At 34.5% G+C, this 22666-nt stretch overlaps 1 protein-coding gene across 12 annotated transcripts in view; it reads right to left on the bottom strand.

The window, feature by feature from the left end:
• Window positions 1–22666, bottom strand: part of MAPK10 (mitogen-activated protein kinase 10) — a 557027-nt gene that overhangs the window by 40674 nt on the left and 493687 nt on the right. For all 12 annotated transcript variants that reach the window (XM_047857257.1, XM_047857254.1, XM_047857261.1 and 9 more), the window contains 2 exons: window positions 10459–10641; window positions 5978–6102 (listed from right to left, as the gene is read on the bottom strand). In XM_047857257.1, coding sequence (XP_047713213.1) covers window positions 5978–6102; window positions 10459–10641 — 308 coding nt within the window. The remainder of the gene's footprint in view (window positions 1–5977; window positions 6103–10458; window positions 10642–22666) is intronic.

The raw sequence follows: 22666 nt of genomic DNA, 5'->3' as shown, positions 1-22666 counted from the left end.
CACACACACACACACACACACACATACACACACACACTGGAATATTACACAACCATAAGAAAAGAATGAGATAGTGCCATTTGAGACAGCATGGATGGACCTAGGGGTTATCATGCGAAGCGAAATAAGTCAGACAGAAAAAGAGAAGTATCATATGATTTCACTTATATGTGGAATCTAAAAAACAAAACAAATGAATAAACAAATAAACAAAAAGCAGAAGCGGACTCATAAATACAAGGAACAAACTGATAGTTGCCAGAGGGAAGGGGGTGGGAAGATGGGCAAAATGAATGAAGAAGAGTGGGAGATACAGGCCTCCAGTTTTCATAATGATGAAGGTCATAATGTTGAAAGTACAGCACAGGGAATATAATCAATGGCATCGTAATAGTGTTGTACGGTGACAGGTGGTAGCTGCACTTGTGATGAGCAGATCATAGCATGTAGACTCATTGAGTCGCTATGTTATACAACTGAAATTAATGTAACACTGTGTGTCAACTATACTTCAATTTTTAAAAAAGGGAATGGAACTCAAAAATAAAGAAAAGAAAATTTATGTATCTATGTTACAAGAAAATGGAAAATAATGCATATTTCCTGTATGGTTGGTGATCCTTTTCATATGCTCTCTTTGGTAATGACCGATAAGATACAATGGTACACAAGGAGATGGTTAAAACAATGTTAGATAGTAACTCTCCTCAAAGAGCATGAAATCTATGATGGCTGTGCAATAAAAGAGCTTAATACAGTCAGGTTAGCTTGTTCCTATAAATCCTTTTACTTTCGGCAAAAAAGAACATAGTCCTTAAAAGAATGAAATAGTAAATAATAATATCAATAAAACATTTAAGACTCCATTAATTACCTTATGTTACAAACAGTAATGTGTAACATTACTGACTATTCTGGGCTTACATTTTCTAAGTGGTTTATTTTAATTGAACTTCAGTGCTAATACATGTAAGTGTTACTCAGTTTCCGGGGTTATACTCTCACTGGGAATCTGAAGACCAGGATGTAACTCAGGATCTGTATAGGTAGATTAAATTCCCACCCAGCCTGTCCCAATTCCCAAATTAATCTTGAATTAGGTAAGAAATAATGAATCAGCTCAGCACTGCCTTGCTTCCCTAATCACATTCTACCCAAACCGGTTGGGTTAGTCACACATTTACTTTGGTCTCTATAAGGATGGCATGTGTATTTATATTCTCAATTAAAACATTTCCAACCTCTCTCCTAAGTCTCCTCCTCAGCCCTAGCTCCACATTCCACACCTCTGTTCTAGCATTCCTTCCTGTTACTTTGACTCGGCTACCATACAGAAGGTCTTGTGTTGCCTGCCACCACTTTGCTGGCCTCTCAAGTACCCAGGGCTTGCCCACTAGAGAGAAGAATTCCTAGATACAAGCTGGCTGACTGGTTCAGCTTGCCTCTCTGTCTAGATTCCCAGAATAATGTTTTGACTATTTAGGACTGTATCAGGGACTCTCTGAGACAAAGCCTTCAACATAACAGTGTATTTGGCTGATCACTGTGGGCCATGAGCCCGGTCCCCAGTACCCGTCCCACCTTAGATGTTGATTCTAGTGTCAGGTTCTGATCCTTCCTTTTGGTCATGAATTGACAAATAAAAAATATGTCCTTCTCTGACTCCCTACATTCTTATTTGCTATCTTTTGAGGATTACTTTGAGTTTTGATGCCTTTGGTTGGGTAGCTGAACACCTCACCTCTTCCTCTCCTCCCTCTCCTGTTCCATTCTCCCTCCCCACCCCTAACAATGCAGAACAACCATAGAAGCCTTTCTCGGAGTGCTCTAGAGTTTCTGAGAAAAATAACACCGTGCTTACCAAAAAGGTCACATCCCATATTCTTCTTAAATTCCCTTTTTATATGCCCCCAAAACATGGTTAATCAACTCTTCCTTAGCTTGCAGTTCATGCTAATGCCCCCAAAATATGTCTATACCCCTACTCCTAGAGGTTGCAAAGTGAAAGCCACCCTCTTCTCTGACAGAAACCTTAAACTCAAGAATCTGGTAGAAACAAGGCAATGATCTTCACTGTTTCTGTATTTCCCTCTAACAGAGCACAAAGGAGATATTTAAAGTGACTTTTTGGGGAAAAAGTCCTGAATATCCTTTAGTTTCATAAAGACAGTTACAATGAGGATTTAAGAATATAAGATGCCTTGATTTTGGCTTGAATAAATGGCACCAAATTCTTATACTTTACAAGGTAGAAGTGAGCATATATCAACAACAACAACAAAAAAAAGGACCAAATTTTGAAAATTTTGTAGGAGCTATATAATTTCCAGGGATTAATGTTTTAAATGTTGTAGAATATTTCTGCAATTCCTTGACCAAATGGTCTTTTTTACTAAATATATGTATCTTCCCAAATCTCAAAGGTAGTTGAGGTTTGCATGTAAAAGTCATAATAGTAATAATAATAATAATTATTATTATTATTTATATGATCCTCACTGGCTGCAGTACTGTACTAAGCACTTTATGTACATTAACTCTTTAAATTATCAGAGGAACACTATGCATTATGAATGTTCTCTCTTTTTAGTTAAGAAAACTGAGTTGCAGAAAGGTTAAGAAACTTTACCAAGGCCAGCTAGTAAGTGGGAGAGCAGAAATTTAAACTTGTCCCATCTTTCCTACCTGTGGACGATGCCTACAACTGAATAAATTGCACTTGTGTATGTTTTTGCCCTCTTGATGAATGCTGAAACAGAGTTCGAATGCCTTTCAGCTGTTTCATGAAAAAGCACTGACATGAAATGCGGCTTTTGCACTCTGGGGCACATTCTCTTATTGTTCTGAACAGTATTTGAATAATAACTTGCTAATAATTTGAGCAGTTGTAACTTCAAAACTCTGTGTGCACTATTACACAGATCACTATTAACCTTGACATTCAATTTTTAAATTTTCAACTTCATGGTTGCATGAATAATTTTCTCTCTTAGAGTTATGACAGCATTCATAAGCTCTTCTCTTTTCATTTTAGTACTTTGGCACTTTGGGAAACGTGATAAGATAGGTATAGTAGGATTAATAGATAAGTACACGTAGCATTTCTCTCCTCTCCTTTCTACTTTTCCTGAAGACATCGCATTCTCTTGCAGTTTCTCCTTTATCCCTCTCCACTTGCCTCTATTTTCTTTCAATGAAACATATTTTTACTTCCTCTTGTCTTTGTATTTCCTTCCCTCTATAACATCACATGAGTTACTTGAAAGCTGCTTGAACCTGGAGATCCTAGATAACTTCTAATCATAGAAATTCTAATTATTTGATACTTCCCCTTGTTTGGAATATAGAACTCACCAGAGTTTACTCTGTAAAACAGTCTTGTCAGTCTTGGCAGAAAATATATCACTCCGTAATAGCTTTGCCATGCATCCATAAAGGAAGGTCGTTTCACTTTAAATGTATGTTAACATGCAATAATAAAGGCATTAATTCTAACCATATTGCAGAAAGTATAGTTGACTACTACTTCTAGCATCTATAAGATATTTCTCTTCCTAGTTGGCTGATCTTCATGGTTGTGACTTCTATAATACATTTTATAGAGTAATAAATTAATTATTTTTAATGTTTATTTTTTTGAGAGACAAAGACAGAGCATGAGTGGGGGGCGGGGGTGCAGAGAGAGAGGGAGACACAGAATCCAAAGCAGGCTCCAGGCTCTGAGCTGTCAGCACAGAGCCTGATGTGGGGCTCAAACTCACAAACTTTGAGATCATCACATGAGCTGAAGTCAGACACTCAACCTACTGAGCCACCCAGGTGCCCCAATAGAGTAATAATTATCCTTGCCCTATGGTCAGGATTCTAACCTATTCACTGCAACATGTCTAGATATAAAACATATTTACCCTCTATAACCAATGATCCCAATCTAGATGTTAAATATTTGCTTGTTCTTCTGTGCATTAACTGATCCTTTTTCCTAAACCTTCAGGCTCTATCAAATCCTTCCCCTAAAATTCATGTCTTGTGTTGTTACTATCCATTACCCAGGATGACAATATTGAAATGAGTGAGAAAAATGTTCTAGCCATTTTAGTGTCCTAAGTTTTATCTTTTTATCCTTCAAAGAAATTCTTCATTAAAAGTTAAAATACATTTAAAAACTCACTGATGCTATTCATTAATATGTTGTTATAGATTCTAAACAACTGTCCCTTTTATAGGCAACATAATTACAAGTGAATTACAAATGCAGACTTTATGACTCCAATTAAACTCTGGGCCACAATTCATTAAAAACAGATGACACACATTATATTAGATGGAGAGAAAAATAAATATGGCACCTGATTTGAATGATCAAAATAAATGAGGAACAGCAATTTCAAATAATTTATGTTTGTCTAAAATTTTTATCAACATAACCTAGAGTATTTTCTTGAAAATCATCAAACAAGAATTCTATGCTTACTTTTCACATACCTATAAATCGTACTTTGTCTTATTTCATGGCCTCATTCTACCCCCAAGAACTTCCTTGAAAGTATTTCCCAAAAGTGAGAGACTAAAAGTGATTCCATTTTTTACCTATAAAAATATGATGATTTTATTTTGCAAGAATCAAATCAAGCGACTAAAAATTAATTCTAAGCAAATTGAAATTTCAACATCATTGTAAAACTGCTTAAAGAGAGCAGATCTTAAGAAAATGTCATCAAGGATTGTTAACACCATTTCCACACTTGAGAGACTAATTTACCACTGAAGTGTTTTCTCCAAAATTTTTGAATGCTTAAGGATTGGGTTACTATGAAAAGTAGTTTTTTTTAATAGTATGTCTATAATATTTAATTCTACCTAATCCTCACTCCCATCTGTTGGATCTCACTTCTCCAGTGAAGGATGAAGGGATAAGAATTATGTCAGTTTGAATCTAGCATCTCGACATGGGCAGGCGCACAATGAAACAAAAGGAAGCTTAAACAAAGCAAAACTCTGCTTAAGCAAGAAGACTGAGAGAGAAAGACACAAGAAAAGAAACAAAAAGAGTATTTCAAAGAATATTAAAAACCAATTCAAACAAAGTAATTTGAAGTCATTATGTAAAATGAGGTTAACATTTAGCAGGGGTATTCTAAGAATTTGAGGAGAGTTTGATGCTTTTGGGAGAAGATAACATTGCTGACAGTAACATTTAAAAGAGGGACAAAAGGACATTCCCATCAAGAAGCCTATACAACACACATGGGCAACAACAATAACCCTTTGCCTTGGCTCCACACAGAAAAGGAGAAAGGCTAAGACATAAGAAACAGTTTGGAGAGAAGAGAAGATACTGAATGGTTGAAAATAGTAAAAAAAAAAAAAAGTTATGCTTCTGAGAAGATTCTTAAACTATGTCCAGATTTATAACACATATGTATAACTTACTCTGGTGGTCGATTTAGAGTCAACCTGAAATATTCTGCATTGGACTACCTAATTTTTCTTATCTAATCCATGTAAGGTTTCACTAAGTCACCAATGGCCCGGGAAAAGCTCTACCTGTGAAATGTTTGTAGTGCCACTCTTGACTAATGGCAGGCATCTTATCAAGGAAAGAGAGGCAACGCCACATACTCTCTGTAATGATTTCTGCTACTTAGTTTGTATCAGGACAGGCTGATAATTCAACATTAAAAAGGGGGCCCTGGAGGTGTTAACAATGTAACAAAAACAAATGGATGTGTTTCATGGACAGCTAGGGCTTTTTGGACTAAATCATTATCTCTCACAGAAAATCCTGGAAAAAGAAAAGCATATAAAATATAGGTAGAAGAGAACTTCTAGAGGGGAAGGTAATAACTTTGTGACAGGAATTTTATGAAGGTGCTTTGTGTGCGCTCTTGGGTTCTAATTCTTTCCATTTTCACCACTGAACACCCAGTTTCTCTGGTGTGTTTATGGAAGGAAAGTAAGTCAGTCTATGCCTTACCGCCTCCACTTCGGCAGGGTCGTACCAGACATTGATGTAAGGGTGTTGTAAGGCGTCATCCACGGATATCCTTTTTGCTGGATCAATCACTAGCATCTTTGACAATAAGTCCCTGGCTTGGCTGGCTGAAACGATGAGTGAGAGAAACAATTAGTAACATTTCGATTTTGGCAGGAAAATTTATGGGAGGGAGAGGAAATGAAGAAAATAAAGATAAACTAGCACCTCCCTTCCAAACACCAGGCAAACTCACCAAGTGATTAGGGAAATGCAAAATGAAACAATGAAATATTTTTTATGCATCAGATTTGAAAAAATTAAAGATGGCATTGTATCTACTAACACCAGGTAATTTGGTTCATGTTGGTGGGAATGTAAATTGATACATATTTTTAGTGCAAATTTGGACCATCCATTAAAATTTTAAATGTGAATACCTTATGATCTAGCAGTTCCACTTTTAGGTATACAGCCTAGAGAAACAATTGTACATGTTCATTAAAAAAGAAAAAGAAAAAAGGTGAAAGATTTATTTGATCTGAAGAGAAACCAGAGTATTACAGCCTAGGGAAACAATTGTACAAGTTCCTTAAAAAACTACAGAAAGGAGGTTCACTGCAGCACTGGTTATGAAAGAAAAAATTTTTTAAACAGTCTAAATTTCCATCTATAGAATAAAAAACTGAGCTACGGTACAAAGGTACCATGGAATTGTAGCTGGCAGTTTAAGAGAATGAGGCAGTTTAAGAGAATGTACCCACATGGACATGCTTAGTAACAAAATGAAGTTGCAGAATGATCCATAAATCATGATGCCATTTCCGCAAATCTGCCCCTTCACAATAAAACAACAAATATTTCCCTCTCTCCCTATTAATATATATAAATGCGTAGAAAATGTCTGCAAAAATAATCACAAACTGAAAATAGTAGTTACCTCTGAGGAGGGAAGAATATATACATATATTGCTCACATAATTAAAAACAAATGCAAAAGAACGAAGTTTTTTAAAAAAAGAAGCAGATAAAGTGGATGTAGGTGCTCATTTTAAAAGTTTTTCTGAGATGGAAAAAAGCATAAAGCAGTGTCTGGTGGGGGCAAGAAGGTCAGGGGTGGCTTTTTTGAGGATGGGAGAGGTGATGAGGGCTCTAACAGGAACAGAAGCTCCAAGAATAGAGGAGAGGACAGATTTTTTTTAATTAAAAAAATTATTTTTAATGTTTATTTATTGTTGTGAGAGAGAGACAGAGTGTGAGTGGGGGAGAGGCAGAGAGAGAGAGACATAGAATCTGAAGCAGGCTCCAGGCCCTGAGCTGTCAGCACAGACTTGGATGTGGGGCTCAAACTCAAGAACCGTGAGATCATGACGTGAACCGAAGTCGACTGCTTAATCGACTGAGCCAACCACGCACCCCAAGGAAGGGACAGATTTGAAAGAAAGAATCGGGTAGGCTCTGTAACCAAATTGATGTAGATGATATAGTTTAGTTTATAAAATACTAAATGTTGGGACTCCTGGGTGGTTCAGTCAGTTAAGCATCGACTCTTGATTTTGGCTCAGGTCATGATTTCACCATTCATGAGATCAAGCCACACATTGGGCTCTGCTCCAACAAAATAGAGCCTGCTTAGGATTTTCTTTCTTTCTCCCTGTCTCTCTGCCTCTTGCCTGCTCACATGTACAGAGCTCTCTCACTCGTGTGTGCTCTCTATCTCAAAATAAATAAATAAATAAACATTCTTTAAAAAAAACCAAAAAACTAAATATCTATTCTATTGTAGGTACAGTGGGAGGTGCCAGAGATGCATAAATAAATAGATAGATCGATAAATAAATAAATAAATAAAGTGATAATCAGTAAGTTATTTATTTAATACCGACCAATGGTAAAAAGACAGTTTTAAATCTCTAAAAACATATAAAATTTTACAGAAAATACAGTTCCAAGCTGATTTGAAAATTTTATGATGAAAATATTCTTTTTGTTCTATGGACCCCCAATGGCCCAACAGGGCTATATTTATTTATTTTATTGATTCAAAGATCCCTTTGATTTGTAACTGATTTTGTATTGAGATGCACACATCCACCTCCTACAGATTCTCCCATCAAACCCATCCATGTTTCTGCTTTTAGAAAGGGTGGAGGTTGGAATGGACTCCTCATCAATAGGGGCATGAACTACAGGAATACCAAAGCATCTCACTAAGAAACAATGATCAATACTATTTGTAGGGAACAAAATGAGGAGGAAGAGGCTTCAATTCCTCATTTTTCACTCTTTTATTTGCAAGTAAACATCTCATGTTCTTTTGTAGCAATAGTAAATTCTTCCTTCTGATTATTTTTACAATTCTTTATAATTTATTAATTTTATATGAAAATTATCAGTAAATAATTATAAATATATAAACTAGTGTATCTTCAGAAAAAATAATATAATCATAGAGATTGAATTAAAAAGCCAAAACATAGGGGTGCCTGGTGGCCCAGTTGGTTGAGCGTCCGACTTTGTCTCAGGTCATGATCTCACAGCTTGGGGGTTAGAGCCCTGCGTTGGGCTCTGTGCTGACAGCTCAGAGCCTGGAGCCTGCTTCAAATTCTGTGGCTCCCTCTCTCTCTCTCTGCCCCTCCCCTGTTCATGCTCTGTCTTTCTCTCTGTTAAGAATACATAAACATTAAAAAAAAAGGCAAAACATAAACTCTAGAAAGTTGGATTTATATTATGAAGCATAACATTTTATTTAATTGTTTTCCTATAAGTGCTGTCATTATCTCAAATAATTTCATCAGGGTTTTTATCATCTCCACATTTTTACACACAGATGTCTTCATATAAAGGGATTACTTTTGCCTGACAGGTCAATTAGCATCATAAACACATAAATTCTTCAAATCTCTATTTGGAGTATTAGCTCTTCTTCATTCTGTGTATAGGCAGGTGCTGATCTTAAAAGCAGCACATTTAGCAAGAATTTAGTCTGTCGTCATTCAGAGACTGTAAAGTCAACTAAAGGAAGAAACCCAACTGTGCAATAAGACTGTCACAAACACAGGAGCAATGCTGCACACTTAAAACCCAGGAGATGAAAGTCTGGGGATGATAAGATTCTGGAAAATAGTAGCATCACATTTTAGTTTCTCTGTCTCATTCAAGTCTGTATTAGCTATAAACTATGTCTGTAAATTAAGTCTGCAGTTAATTAATTACCCACCCAACATTTGGAGTTAAAATTTCAAAAGCAGGCATTCTTTTTGTTTTTTGATAAATACAGTTACATTTTAAAAAGTAATTATTACATTTTTTTTATGTCTGACAATTGAGTATTTACTGTGAGCCAGGCATTGTGCTAAGTGCTTGACAAAATATTTAGTCAGTTAATCCTCCCAATGATCCTAAGGTAGATACCTTCTACTTTCATTTGTTAAAGGAGGTATAGATAGATTAGATAACTTGTCCAGGTTCACACAGATATTCAGGGGCAGCATTTGAGCTCAGACAGGAAAAACATAAAATTTGTTTCAAAAATGAGGTTCTCTAAAACGTTCTAAATTAAAACAAGAAGTAGAATATTATTTATAATCTATTTTACACATTGGCAAATTTATCCCTTATCTCTAATACTATGACTAAGGCATCATTATTCAAGTTTTGTGGGTGAAGAAACTAAGATTTGCTATTGAAGTTCATAACTGTAGACATTGTAGTAGAAAGAATTACTTATTAATGAAAGCATTTATATTGAATATAAAATGAATAGGTAAAATCTCATTTGTCACTCTAAAATGGAAAAAATGGTGGTTAAATATTCCATAAAATATAAATAAAAGAAAATGCAAACACCTGCATCTCCAAGATTTTATAACTAAAAACTTGTGTTGAAAGTGTTCTCCAGGTAATAAAAAGAATTAGAACAATGATTTCAATGTATATCACTTTGGTCTTTTAGAGTTACACTGCAAAAGAATTTTAAGATTTTAAATAAGCCTCATGACATAATTAACCCATACCACTGTCACATCCTTTATAACTATCTTTCCCTCTGAATATCTACACAATTCTAAAATCCTTGGTCACATGCCCTTAGTAATATTTTTTTCTTTTAATTTTTTTTTAAAAAGATCTTTTAAAAATATTTTTTAAATTTATGGGGCACCTGGCTCAGTTGGTTAAGCAACAGACTCTTCATTTCTGCTTAGGTCATGATCTCAACATTCATGAGTACCAGCCCTATGTCAGTCTCCATGCTGACCACACAGAGCCTGCTTGAGACTCTCTCTCTCTCTCTCTCTCTCTCTCTGCCCCTCCCCCACTTGTTTTCTCTCACGCGCACGCACGCACTCACTCAAAATAAATAAACAAGCTTAAATAAATAAATATTCCTTAAATTGAGGTAGTTAAAGAGAGGTGTCTCTATCATTTGCTTCTTTAGACCATCACCCACACAGTGGTTCTGAAATTGTTCCTGGTGGACATACCTTTGAGTTTATTGTGCTCGGAGTCCGCTGGGAAGAGGGAATCTGGAAAGAGCTTGGGGAAGGTGAGTCCTGCATACTTGGGCCGATTCTCCACATAGTTTCTTACTGTGGGTTGCAATTTCTTCATGAATTCTGGGCATGGCGTTCCTAGTTGCTCAATCACCTTGTTCCACTGGTCAATATCTGAGAATTGAACAGTTAAGGGCAAAAAGAAGCAGACCTACTAGGTCTTGCCTTTCACTAGTTGGGAGACTAACTGCTTCTCAAACTCCTGAGTAATCATCAACATAACTGGAGTTTTAATAAGCACAAAAGGACAAAAATCTCAAACCAGAATTGTCAGACAATGAACCCTCTTGGAATTTTAAATTCACTTGTGGCATATATACACTTTTGGGGAATTAGCACTACTTAACAAAATAGGATATCATGAAACAGTCTTTGAGTTGTAAAGATTAAAAGGTATTTAAAAAACAGAAGAATTTCTTATATTGAGATAAACTTCTATATAACCACGTGATTTAAATGAGAAAGACGCGACAAAAATATTTTTGACATGAAAATACCTCAATAACTTACTTCCCAAAAATGAGAAATACATAAATATTTTATAAGATGCATTTACATTGTTTTAAATTCCTTTTAAGACTTTTTTCCTCTTTTCTCTAGAAAAGTGGAAATTTCATCATCTGTTAATGTTACTAATGCATTAAATATGGGATCAGTATAATTTTTTATCATAAAAGAACTCATTATTCTTCAACAAAGAGTTAAAAAAATTCTACTTATCAAAGTAGTTGCAGTTTCATACCTGTTTTTGTTACTTCTGATAGTAGTGCCCTGCATTCCTGAATATTGCTTTCAGTGAGATATGAGCATAAATACAGGATGTTCAACTTAACAGATTTCCATCCAAGTATAAGTGTTTCAAAAGTACATTAAGCATGGGGAATTTTACAGGAAAATATTTTCCCTCTATGAAAACTAATATTCCCCAAATTAAGGATCTTTGACAGACACACTCACTGACTGAGATTTTCTTTTTCATCTGTCATTAATATTTGATATATCAGAGCCTTAAGACATGTCAGAGCTTTGATATATCAGAGCCTTAACCACCCATGAAAACTCTGAAGAACCAACTGGAAGAAGTTGATTTCAAACAAATGTCCTTGCCATGTGTCAATGAATGAGAGAAGCCTTAGAAATTATTCTTAAATACAATAACACAGGAAGTGCTCTCTCTTACATTGTTTATTTTTCTACAACTCTGTCCTTTAGTGTTAATTAATTATTTTCTGCAAATGTAATTTGTGACAAGTCAGGGATCTAACTATAGTATTACTCTGTTGAGATTTGTAAAAACTTTGCCCCTCGTTCTTCAGGAGAGTTAGACTGAAAAAGATCAGCACTCCTAACAAAAGACAAAATTAACTACATTAAACAAAAACAAATATATGATGCAAAGTAGATAAAAGATTAAACAAAGATAATATCAAGCTAATTTGCTAATCCCCTTCTATCTCTCATATAATCTTAAGGAATAAAATTTAAATTATTACATATCCTCTCAATTACTGAAATAAAAAAATAAATGATTATGTAGTATTAAAAAAATGAAATGTGGTTGGGAAAAACCGAAGAATATTCCTTTATAAAACAGTAGGAGCAATTAAATAAGAACATGTTTCAATAAAAGTTCATCTCAGTTACTATGTGCATGAGAATATAGTAGTAAGTCAGACACATTAGAAATAAAGGAACTAAAAGATTAAAAAAGGTTAGAGTAAAAAGTTACTCTTAGACAAAAACTTATGTTAGTACTATGGACATAGGTAAGCTATAACTACTTAGACATATTTAAATAGAAAACGCCAATAATTAAAATTAAATAAATCTCCACGTTTACACTGTAAGTTATTAAAAGACATCTACTCTTTAATACAGTTAGGTTATCATGGGCCTACAAAGCCATCATTTAATCATTGGTCACACCTCCTTAGAATTCTGAAGACTTGATGTGAAATAAAAATAAGGGCAAAGAAGCAGTCAGATTTTCCATAAATGACTCATTTAAGAAAGTTGGAAAAATACTCCCAACACATTATTATATTGTAGTTACATTTAGCTAGAGTAAAAAATATTTAATTGCTTGTAAAGTAGCATTCCCAATAAAATCCCATGGTATTTTTACAATATATGTTAAGGATGGTCAAATATTCTGGAAGCTATTAAATAAGAACTGTCAAAATATTTCTTTTTACAAATCATAATTAAAGTCTATGGAAGCATTCAGTGTGCTTCCTACCTTAGATTGCTTTTTAGATGAAACACTTGCTATGGTCTTAGATGTAATGGTTTATAAAAAGAAGGGAAACAAGAATATTATTGACAATGTGCTGTTGAACATTCTAACTGCAAATGTGTGGTATAGTCATCTTTAAAAGTGTGTGCCTTTATTTTAACCATTCCATTTCAAGTTCGTTCTTCTTATAAACACTAATAGTTATATTTAAGTAGTAAGTTCTTGCTTTCCCGATGTTCACAGGATCACAAGATGAACAACTGTGTCCAACTGCTCTTAGTTAACCACCTGATTTTTCTTTATAATCATAATCAGCTAAATAAAAGCCAAGATTAGAAGTCATATCTCCTGGCTCCAAGTCCAGTACTTGTTCCAAGAATTCAAGTAAGGAAAGGAGCAAGTTTGGAATTGATGTGGTAGAAATTGCTTTAATTTCACCATAAAATTGATAGCATGCTTGTCACAGGCTCAAAAAAATCTCTGAAAATGTATCCCTAGTCTATCAGGTCAACATATTCACACATAAAATAATTAATTTTATTAATATTTTAAATAGAAAACAAGGTGACAAATTTTAAAGGAATTTTAAAATTATCAGATTTCCACAATGATCATATTTCTAAAAGTACATCAAATAGTAACTAGATTTTTATGATTATGTGTTAAAAACATCATAAATATTTTTTTAAAGGCCAAAATTATTTTTGTGAAAGGATTTATTTATTTTACAACACTCAAAAGTCATCATTTTTACACTGAGTTAGGATCTGAATATTTATAGATTCCTACCTGTGCAGTTATCAAAAAAGCAATAAATACACATATTTTATATTTTTGATCTACTATTTTAGAAATTATCATGCTTAACATAATTATCAAAGTCTTTTAATACAAATGAAAAAAAATGTCATCTATGAGGAACTATTTGACAATTTCCTTATCGAATTCTAAATTCACTATATGAAAAATAGTCATATTACCAAAAGTTTGATTTTATAAAGTACAATAACAATATAATGTGCAAATAGTGACTATTACTAATGCCTTCAACAAATAATACTATAAGGGATGGATAAAACAAAATAAGTATGGATTGTAAAGATAAGTATCTGAAATCCCAAAATTGAAAATTATTCCAGTAAATTTTATCAATTAGCTAAGAATTTACATCTCAGGTCTCCTTTTCCTTTAACTTCCTTGGTTTGGGAAGCTTCTAAAACATTATCACAAACTGCCTTGAACGTAATGTACAAAAAAATGCCTTATCCTTCTCTGGGTATTTTGGATCATAATTGTGAACATAATTTATTCTATGCACATTTTAGCTTTCAGAAGCTACTAAGTGGAATCATAAAGAGTTGTTTAATGACCTCATTTCTACTATGCCTTTTAAACAGCTGTATCTTCTTTTTATGTTTTTTCCCATCTTTGGTTACCTTCTGGTATTATGAATATGGTTTCCGGAGTTGACACCTCCATGAATTTAGACTTGCTGTCTATTCTGCCTCATAGTCAATATTTTGTGGAAAAAAAAAATTCTAACATCTCTTTGAAATTTGAAGGATATTAGTGTTTGTCTCCAAATTCGTAACTGTATTTTTAAAGATAATTTTGCCCAAGAGACCAGTCTGTTTAGAAAAGCTCCAGGAGAAGCTATTCTGTCTTGCAAGCCAACCAGCTTGCAAGCTTTGGCACTGTGTTGACAATTGTGTGGCTTTATATTACCCCTATAGGAAAGAATACTGCAATCAATCAGTAATGTCTGCAATGAATGTGCAATAAGGAAGTGGAGACACACATGCCATTTGTTAGGTGTCATGATATAAAACTGTGGCTCCCAGCTTTGAATTTTTATAATATAGGGAACTTATAAAATATAGATCCCTTCCCTTTCCATGTTGATCTACAAGATTCTGAGTCCACAGGTCTAGCATGCTATTTAAAAATATCAATAGTAATTGCAATCCAGATGGCCCCTGGACTATATTTTGAGAAATACTAGTGTAGAATGTACTAAAAGTCTCTTACAAATTACTAACTCCAGACTTAAGAATACAGTACTAACATATTTCACTTTAATGCACAAATTAGAATAAGGTCAATTTCACCAAAAGATGAATCCAGACCTATTTGCTATGGAAAATGTAGGGGTTATTCACCTGGAAATACTTCAGTGAAAGAAAAATGCTGACATTTATCCCTCTTCCTCATGTCACTGTCTTGAAAAGACGATAGGAAATTACAGCAAGTGGTATACACAGTCTCCCAGCAGAGGGAGAGGGGTTCTGCCCATCATCATCTGAGGAAGGATGAAAATTATATGTTGCTATCACCCATGGGGTGCTGCTCATAAAAAGTACAAAAGCTATTCAATATAAGATTCAAAATATAGACTGTTTAATTCAATAATTACTCTATTTCTCTATGATAAAATTTGCCCTCAAAAGAACTCTTACTACTTAGGACAATTTTAAAGACGAGAATAGAAATATATATAAACACATATGACGTAGTTCTGGATCCAGATTTTCATGGTTATGTCTTGAGCTGTTTTATTACTTAAAATTCTTTTCACGCTTTTTTATTTGAAAATGTTCTTTTTCTCTCAAAAGTCCCCCTCCAACTCTAGTAACACGAAATATGAATAAGTGACTTAATGCACAATAGTAACTAACATTTGTTTTCATTATAAATGGGCACAGGAAGAAGAAATATTATGAGCCAAAATGCATTAAAAACCTCAAAGCTAACCATTTGAGTAAAGGCTATTTGTTCCCTGGCAGCAGGCTGTGAATGGAATACTATAGGACACAGAACATCCAAAGGCTGATATCTGAAGCATGATGTATATGGATTTCAGCCTAGTCCATTTTGTCTTATAAGTGTATTTATTACTGTAATCTGTATTTCCCTTACAAAGCAAAAAATGAAGAGACATTTCACATATAAGCAAATCCAATCTATATTAATATGTTGTCACAACAGTTGAATATTTATTAAGCTATTGAAGGTTTATCTTTGGGGACTCTCATTTGCACAAATCCCTTATAAGACTCTGTACCTAATTTGATATTTGTAATATAAATAAATTATTGTTTTTACAAAACACCTTCCTCAAGCTATGATATCCTGGCCTCTTAAAGGCTGGATCTGACACTATCTATAATTTGAAACTGGTAAGAGATCTTGGAGATAATTTGGCTTCTATACTTTATAGCTGAAAAATAGAGCTGAAAAAAGAACTTTTAAAAATGGTAAACATAGGGGCGCCTGGGTGGTGCAATCGGTTAAGCGTCCGACTTCAGCCAGGTCACGATCTCGCGGTCCGTGAGTTCGAGCCCCGCGTCAGGCTCTGGGCTAATGGCTCAGAGCCTGGAGCCTGTTTCCGATTCTGTGTCTCCCTCTCTCTCTGCCCCTCCCCCGTTCATGCTCTGTCTCTCTCTGTCCCAAAAATAAATAAACGTTGAAAAAAAAAATTTTTAAAAAAATGGTAAATATAATGGCTTTAAATTTTTTTAATGTTTATTGTTGAGAGAAAGACAGAGAGTGAGCATGAGTAGGGAAGGGGCAGAGAGAGAGGGAAACACAGAATCCAAAGCAGGCTCCAGGCTCTGAGCTGTCAGCACAGAGCCTGATGTGGGGCTTGAACTCACGAATTGTGAGATCATGATCTGAGTGAGCTGAAGTTGGACCCTTAACTGACAGAGCTGCCCAGGTGTCTTCAGACAAAGGTGGTAATAAAACAACTCCTAACACTAAACAGAAATATAAAATTCTATTTAAGGAGAGTTTTGGAAAACTGTAGTCTCTTATTTGAGACCCTTTGATTAAATCCATTTCTGGGTATAACACTACATATAACAAAAGGGAGATTAAGAAGGGACAATCAGGTTTATATGAGATCAAGAAAACAATGCCATTTAAGGCACACTTGACAAAACATTTTATGCTTAAAGTTAAAAAACAAAAGGAGATTATCTCTGCCCCCATCCTAGTACTTTGACCCTCTTATTCCTATTTATAATCCCTTCGATACAGTGCCTTTTATCAGAAATCTCATGACAACAAGGATTTCAGTCAGTTTGTTTACTGATATATCTCTGGAAACAAAAAGTACCCAGCACATATTTAGCAATATTTGTTGAATAAGTAAATGTCTACTTTAAGTTCAACCAGAGTTTTATAATGGAGATAATGTAAAGAATAGGACACTGAAAATATTTTAAAAAATTAAGACAGAAATTCCAAGAAAAGAAAAGAAAAAAATAAAGGAAAGAAAATAAATTTATACTTAATTACATGGTAGAGAAACAGCAAATAACCAAAGACAAAGGAAAAAATCCTAAATGAAGGCAGAGAGAAAGGACAGACTATATTCAAATATGACTATCAAATGGACAGCTAATTATTCACCAGCAATATTGGAAACAAAAAGCCAGGAGAAGAGTATCTTTAAAATGCCAAAAGAAAACAACTTACTAATCTGTAATTCTGTATCCAAAAAAACTATCTTTTAAGTAAGGGAAACTCAAAGAAAAAAAAAAGTTTCATCATCAAAGACTTTTACTAAAGGACTTTCAAAGGGTGTTCTTGAGGAGTGATAAAATGATCTCAAAATATATCACATCAATAAGAGAAAGGATAAAAACTATATGATCATATCAATAGGCACAGAAAAGCATTTGACAAAGTACAATATCCATTCATGACAAAAACCCTCAACAAAATAGATTTAGAGGGAACACACCTCAACATAATAAAGGCCATATATGAAAGACTCACAGCTAATATATCCTCAATGGGGAAAAAGTGAGAGCTTTTCCCCTAAGGTCAGAAACAAGACAAGAATGTCCACTCTCATCACCTTTATCCAACATAGTACTGGAAGTCCTAGCTGCAGCAATCAAACAAAAAGAAATAAAAGGCATCCAGATTAGTAAAGAAGAAGTAAAACTTGCACTATTTGCAGATAACAGGACACTATAAATAGAAAACCTGAAAGACTCCACCAAAAAAACTACTAGAACTGACAAATGGATTCACTAGTAAAGTCACAGGATATAAAATCAATGTACAGAAATCTGTACACTGAGCAGAAATCACTAAAAATGAGCAGCAGAAAGAGAAATGAAGAAAATAATTCCATTTACAACTGCACCAAAAATAATAAACTACCTAGGAACAAACCTAACTAAAGAGGTGAAAGACCTATACTCTGAAAACTATAAAACACTAATGAAAGAAAATGAAGATAATGCAAAGAAATAAAAGGAAGTTCATGCTCATGGACTGGAAGAACAAATATTGTTAAAATGTTTATACTACCTAAAGCAATCTACAGATTTAATGTAATTCCTATCAAAATACCAAGAGTATTTTTCACAGAACTGGAACAAATAATCCTAAAATCTGTATGGAGCCACAAAAGACCCCAAATAGCCAAAGCAATCTTGAAAAAGAAAAAAACAAAACTGAAGGTATCATAATTCCAGACTTCACATTATACTACAAAGCTGTAGTAATCAAAGCAGTATGGTACCAGCACAAAAATAGATACACAGATCAACAGAACATAATAGAAAACTAGAAATAGGGCATCTGGGTGGCTCAGTTGATTGGGCATCTGACTCTTGATTTCCAGGTCACTATTCTCATGGTTGTGAGTTTGAGCCCTGCATGGGGCTCTGCACTGACAGCACAAGGTCGGCTTGGGATTCTCTCTCCCTTCTCTCTCTCTCTGCCCCTTCCCTGCTCTCCTGTTCTCTCTCTCTCAAAAATAAATACATAAATATTAAAAAAGTAAAATCCAGAAATAAATCCACAATTATATGGTCAATTTGAAAAAAGAGGAAAGAATATGCAATAAGGAAAAGACAGTTTCTTCAACAAATGGTATTGGGAAAACTGGACAGCCACATGCAAAAGAGTGAAACTAGATCACTTTCTTACACCGTACACAAAAAGAAATTCAAGATGGACTGAAGAGCTAAATGTGAGACCTGAAATCATAAAAATCCTAGAGGAGAGCACAGGCAGTAATGTCTCTGATATCAACCATAGCAACATTTTTCTAGATATGTCTCCCAAATCAAGGGAAATAAAAGCAAAAATAAATTATTAAAACTACATCAAAATGAAAGTCTTCTGCACAGCAAAGGAAACAATCAACAAAACTAAAAGGCAACTACTGAATGGAAGAAGATATTTGCAAATGACACATCGGATGAAGGGTTTGTACCCCAAATACATAAAGAACTGATATAATTCAACACTCAAAAACAAATAATCCAACTTAAAAACAGGAAGAAGAAATGAACAGACATTTTTCCAAAGAAGATACATAGATGACCAACAGACACATGAAAAGATGCTCAACATTACTAATCAGGGAAATGCAAATCATAACTACAATGAGATATCACCTCATACCTGTCAGAATGGCTAAAATCAACAACACAAGAAACAAGTGTTGGTGAGGATGTACAGAAATGGGAATTCTCATGTATTGTTGGTGAGAATGCAAAATGGTACAACCTCTGTGAAAAACAGTAATGAGTTTCCTCAAAAAGTTAAAAATAGAACTACTCTATGATCCAGTAATTGCACTACTAGATATTTACCAAAAAAATAAAAATAATAATTCAAACAGATACATGCACCCCTATGTTTATTATAGCATGATTTACAATGGCCAAATTATGGTAGCAGCCCAAATATTAATTCATAGATGAATGGATAAGTAAGTGGTGTATACAATGTAATATTATTCAGCTATTAAAAAGAATGAAATCTTGCCATTTGCAATGACATGGATAGAGCTAGAGAGGATAATGCTAAGCAAAATAAGTCAGCCAGAGAGTCAAATATGATTTCATTCATATGTGGAATTTAGAAAAACAAATGAGCAAAGGGAAAAAAGAGAGGGAGACAAACCAAGAAACGAATCCTTAACTATAGAGAACACACTCATGGTTATCAGAGGGGAGGTGGGTGAGGGGATGGGTGAAATAGGTGATGGGGATTAAAGAGTACACAAATCATGAAGAGCATTGAGTAATGTATAGAATTTTTGAATCACTATATTATACACTGAAACTAATAGAACATTGTTGATTCTACTGGAATTAAAATTTAAAAACTCAATAAAGGTTAAAAAAAAAAAGAAAGAAATTAGAAAAACAGATTGTCCGGGGCGCCTGGGTGGCTCAGTCAGTTAAGCGACCGACTTTGGCTCAGGTCATGATCTCACAGTCCGTGAGTTCGAACCCCGCGTCGGGCTTTGTGCTGACAGCTGGGAGCCTGGAGCCTGTTTCACATTCTGTGCCTCCTTCTCTCTCTGACCCTCCCCTGTTCATGCTCTGTCTGTCTCTGTCTCAAAAATAAATAAACATTAAAAAAAATTAAAACAAACAAAAACAGATTGTCCTTGTGTATTTAAAATTGATTCTTTTTCCCTCCCCACTATAGGAAAAATGAGGTGATCTTTCTCTCATATTTTCTGTAGGAACCTGATCAAGTTCCTGGAGGTAAATCTAACAATGTTGTGGTTCCATGCGACTGACTCTCCCTGGAGTTTTTAAATCTGAGAGTTGTCCACGCTGAGTTTCTAGAAGTTTGTCAATTATAGTTCAGATTTTTCTACCCTTGACATGAAACCCTATATTAGCCTGTTTCTCTAACGGTTGGGAGCAGTAGTTTTCTCTATGTCTTCCCCTCCCTTACAGATCAAAGAGTGTTGATGATTTTCAATCTATTTAGATTTTTACATCTTGTTAGGATGAAGTGACTACTTCCAAGCTTCTTAAATGTGGAACTGGAAACCAGAGGTGTATTTTATTTGATTTAATATTACTGTAACAGGCATTATATTCATATTTTTATTTTCATGTAAATTGTTGTCGATGTGGAAGAACAAAGCTGATTTTTAATGTTGACAGAAGGAAAATAATCTTAAAATAAAGGGCCAAAGGGGCGCCTGGGTGGCGCAGTCGGTTGAGCGTCCGACTTCAGCCAGGTCACGATCTCACGGTCCGTGAGTTCGAGCCCCGCATCAGGCTCTGGGCTGATGGCTCGGAGCCTGGAGCCTGTTTCCAATTCTGTGTCTCTCTCTCTCTCTGCCCCTCCCCCGTTCATGCTCTGTCTCTCTCTGTCCCAAAAATAAATTAAAAACGTTGGAAAAAAAAAAATAAAGGGCCAAATTGCAAGAAGTAGTGGTAAGCCAAGAAAATTATAGAATTCTTTCATATCAAGGTGAATCTAAACAAATTCTAACTGTGTGCAATAATATTATAATATTGTCAATGTATGAGGTTAAAGAAAAAGAAGTAAACACTGGGTATATTTAAGTTGGTACAGTAATGATCTAAATTAGTTTGTGCTAAGATCCTTGAGTGTTCAGGAGAAAGAAAAAAAATTATCTAAATTAAAATATCCAATTCTCGGGGCGCCTGGGTGGCTCAGTCGGTTAAGCGGCCGACTTCGGCTCAGGTCATGATCTCACAGTTGGTGGGTTCGAGCCCCGCGTTGGGCTCTGTGCTGACAACTCAGAGCCTGGAGCCTGTTTCAGATTCTGTGTCTCCCTCTCTCTCTGACCCTCCCCCACTAGTGCTCTGTCTCCGTCTCAAAAATAAATAAACATTAAAAAAAAAATTTAAATAGCCAATTCTCCACATATTGATCTATAGACTTAACATAGTTTCAGTATAAATACCAATAGACATCTTAGCAAGCCAATTCTAAAATGTTTATGGAAAATCAATGATTCATTAATAGCTAAGATACTTCTGAAGAAAACAATAAAGGTGAGGTTTACCTTACCTGATATAAGTATACAATAAACATTTGTGTTAAGAAAGGGTAATAGTGATACAAAATAGACAAACAGTCCAGTGAACAGAATATAGAGCCCAGCATCCCAGAATACCCCTTCCCTCAATATGTGGAAATTTGAGAGAGACAGCTTTATAGACAAGTAAAGAAGGAATAAGCTAGTCAATAAGTGGAACTGAAATAAAATAAATTAGATCTCTCTTTAACATCATACACAAAAATAAATTCCAAGTGAACTAAAGGCTTAAATGTAAAAGATTAAACTTTAAAACATTCATAGTAAAGTTACAAGAGAATATAAAGGCATCAAAGGATTCTTAAGACCTAAAAATGCATGAACTATAAAAATAAAAGTAGTCCAGTGAATTTACTCTCCTACAAATAGGCTTTGGATTATCCAGTTTTTGTTTTTGCTTTTACTTTTATAAACAATGAAGCTATGAATATATTCAGAGACTGGACTACTTTACAGCAATGAAAATGAACTGATGAATTAACATGAAAAAATCTCAAAACTACAATGTTAACTTCAAAAAAAACAAGTAGCAAAAATAATGTGACTTGTGCCATATGTAAAACACATAAAGCTAAACCATATGTTGTTTAGGGATAAATTTACCTGTGGTAAAAAATATAAGGAAAGTCAAGAAGACTGTAAAAACATATATTTAGGATGTGATGACCTCCAGGGAGAAAGGAGGAAATGACAGGGGAGAAGCACACAAAGACATTCAAAGTTCTATTTTTTAATCTGAGTGGTAGTATATATGTGTTCATTTTATTAATCTTATCCAAAAGCTATATATTTAATACTAATTCACTCATTTAATATAAAATATTTTTTAATGTTTACAGTAAATATTTCTGCTGTGATGAAATTCTTTAGATTTCCCAGAACCATCTCAGTAGTTGAGTTCTGATTCTTCTAGAGTTAAAAACATTTGATTTGAATAAAATTCAATTAATATATATTAAAATACATTTAACAATTAAGTGGCATGTAAATATACAACATTTTAAGAACTGCTTTTAGGGGTGCCTGGGTGACTCAGTCGGTGAAGTGTCCTACTTCAG

Source organism: Prionailurus viverrinus, chromosome B1 (genome assembly GCF_022837055.1).
Source record: "Prionailurus viverrinus isolate Anna chromosome B1, UM_Priviv_1.0, whole genome shotgun sequence".
NCBI classification, from domain to species: domain Eukaryota; kingdom Metazoa; phylum Chordata; class Mammalia; order Carnivora; family Felidae; genus Prionailurus; species Prionailurus viverrinus.
This window is presented reverse-complemented; position numbering and strand designations above follow the sequence as displayed.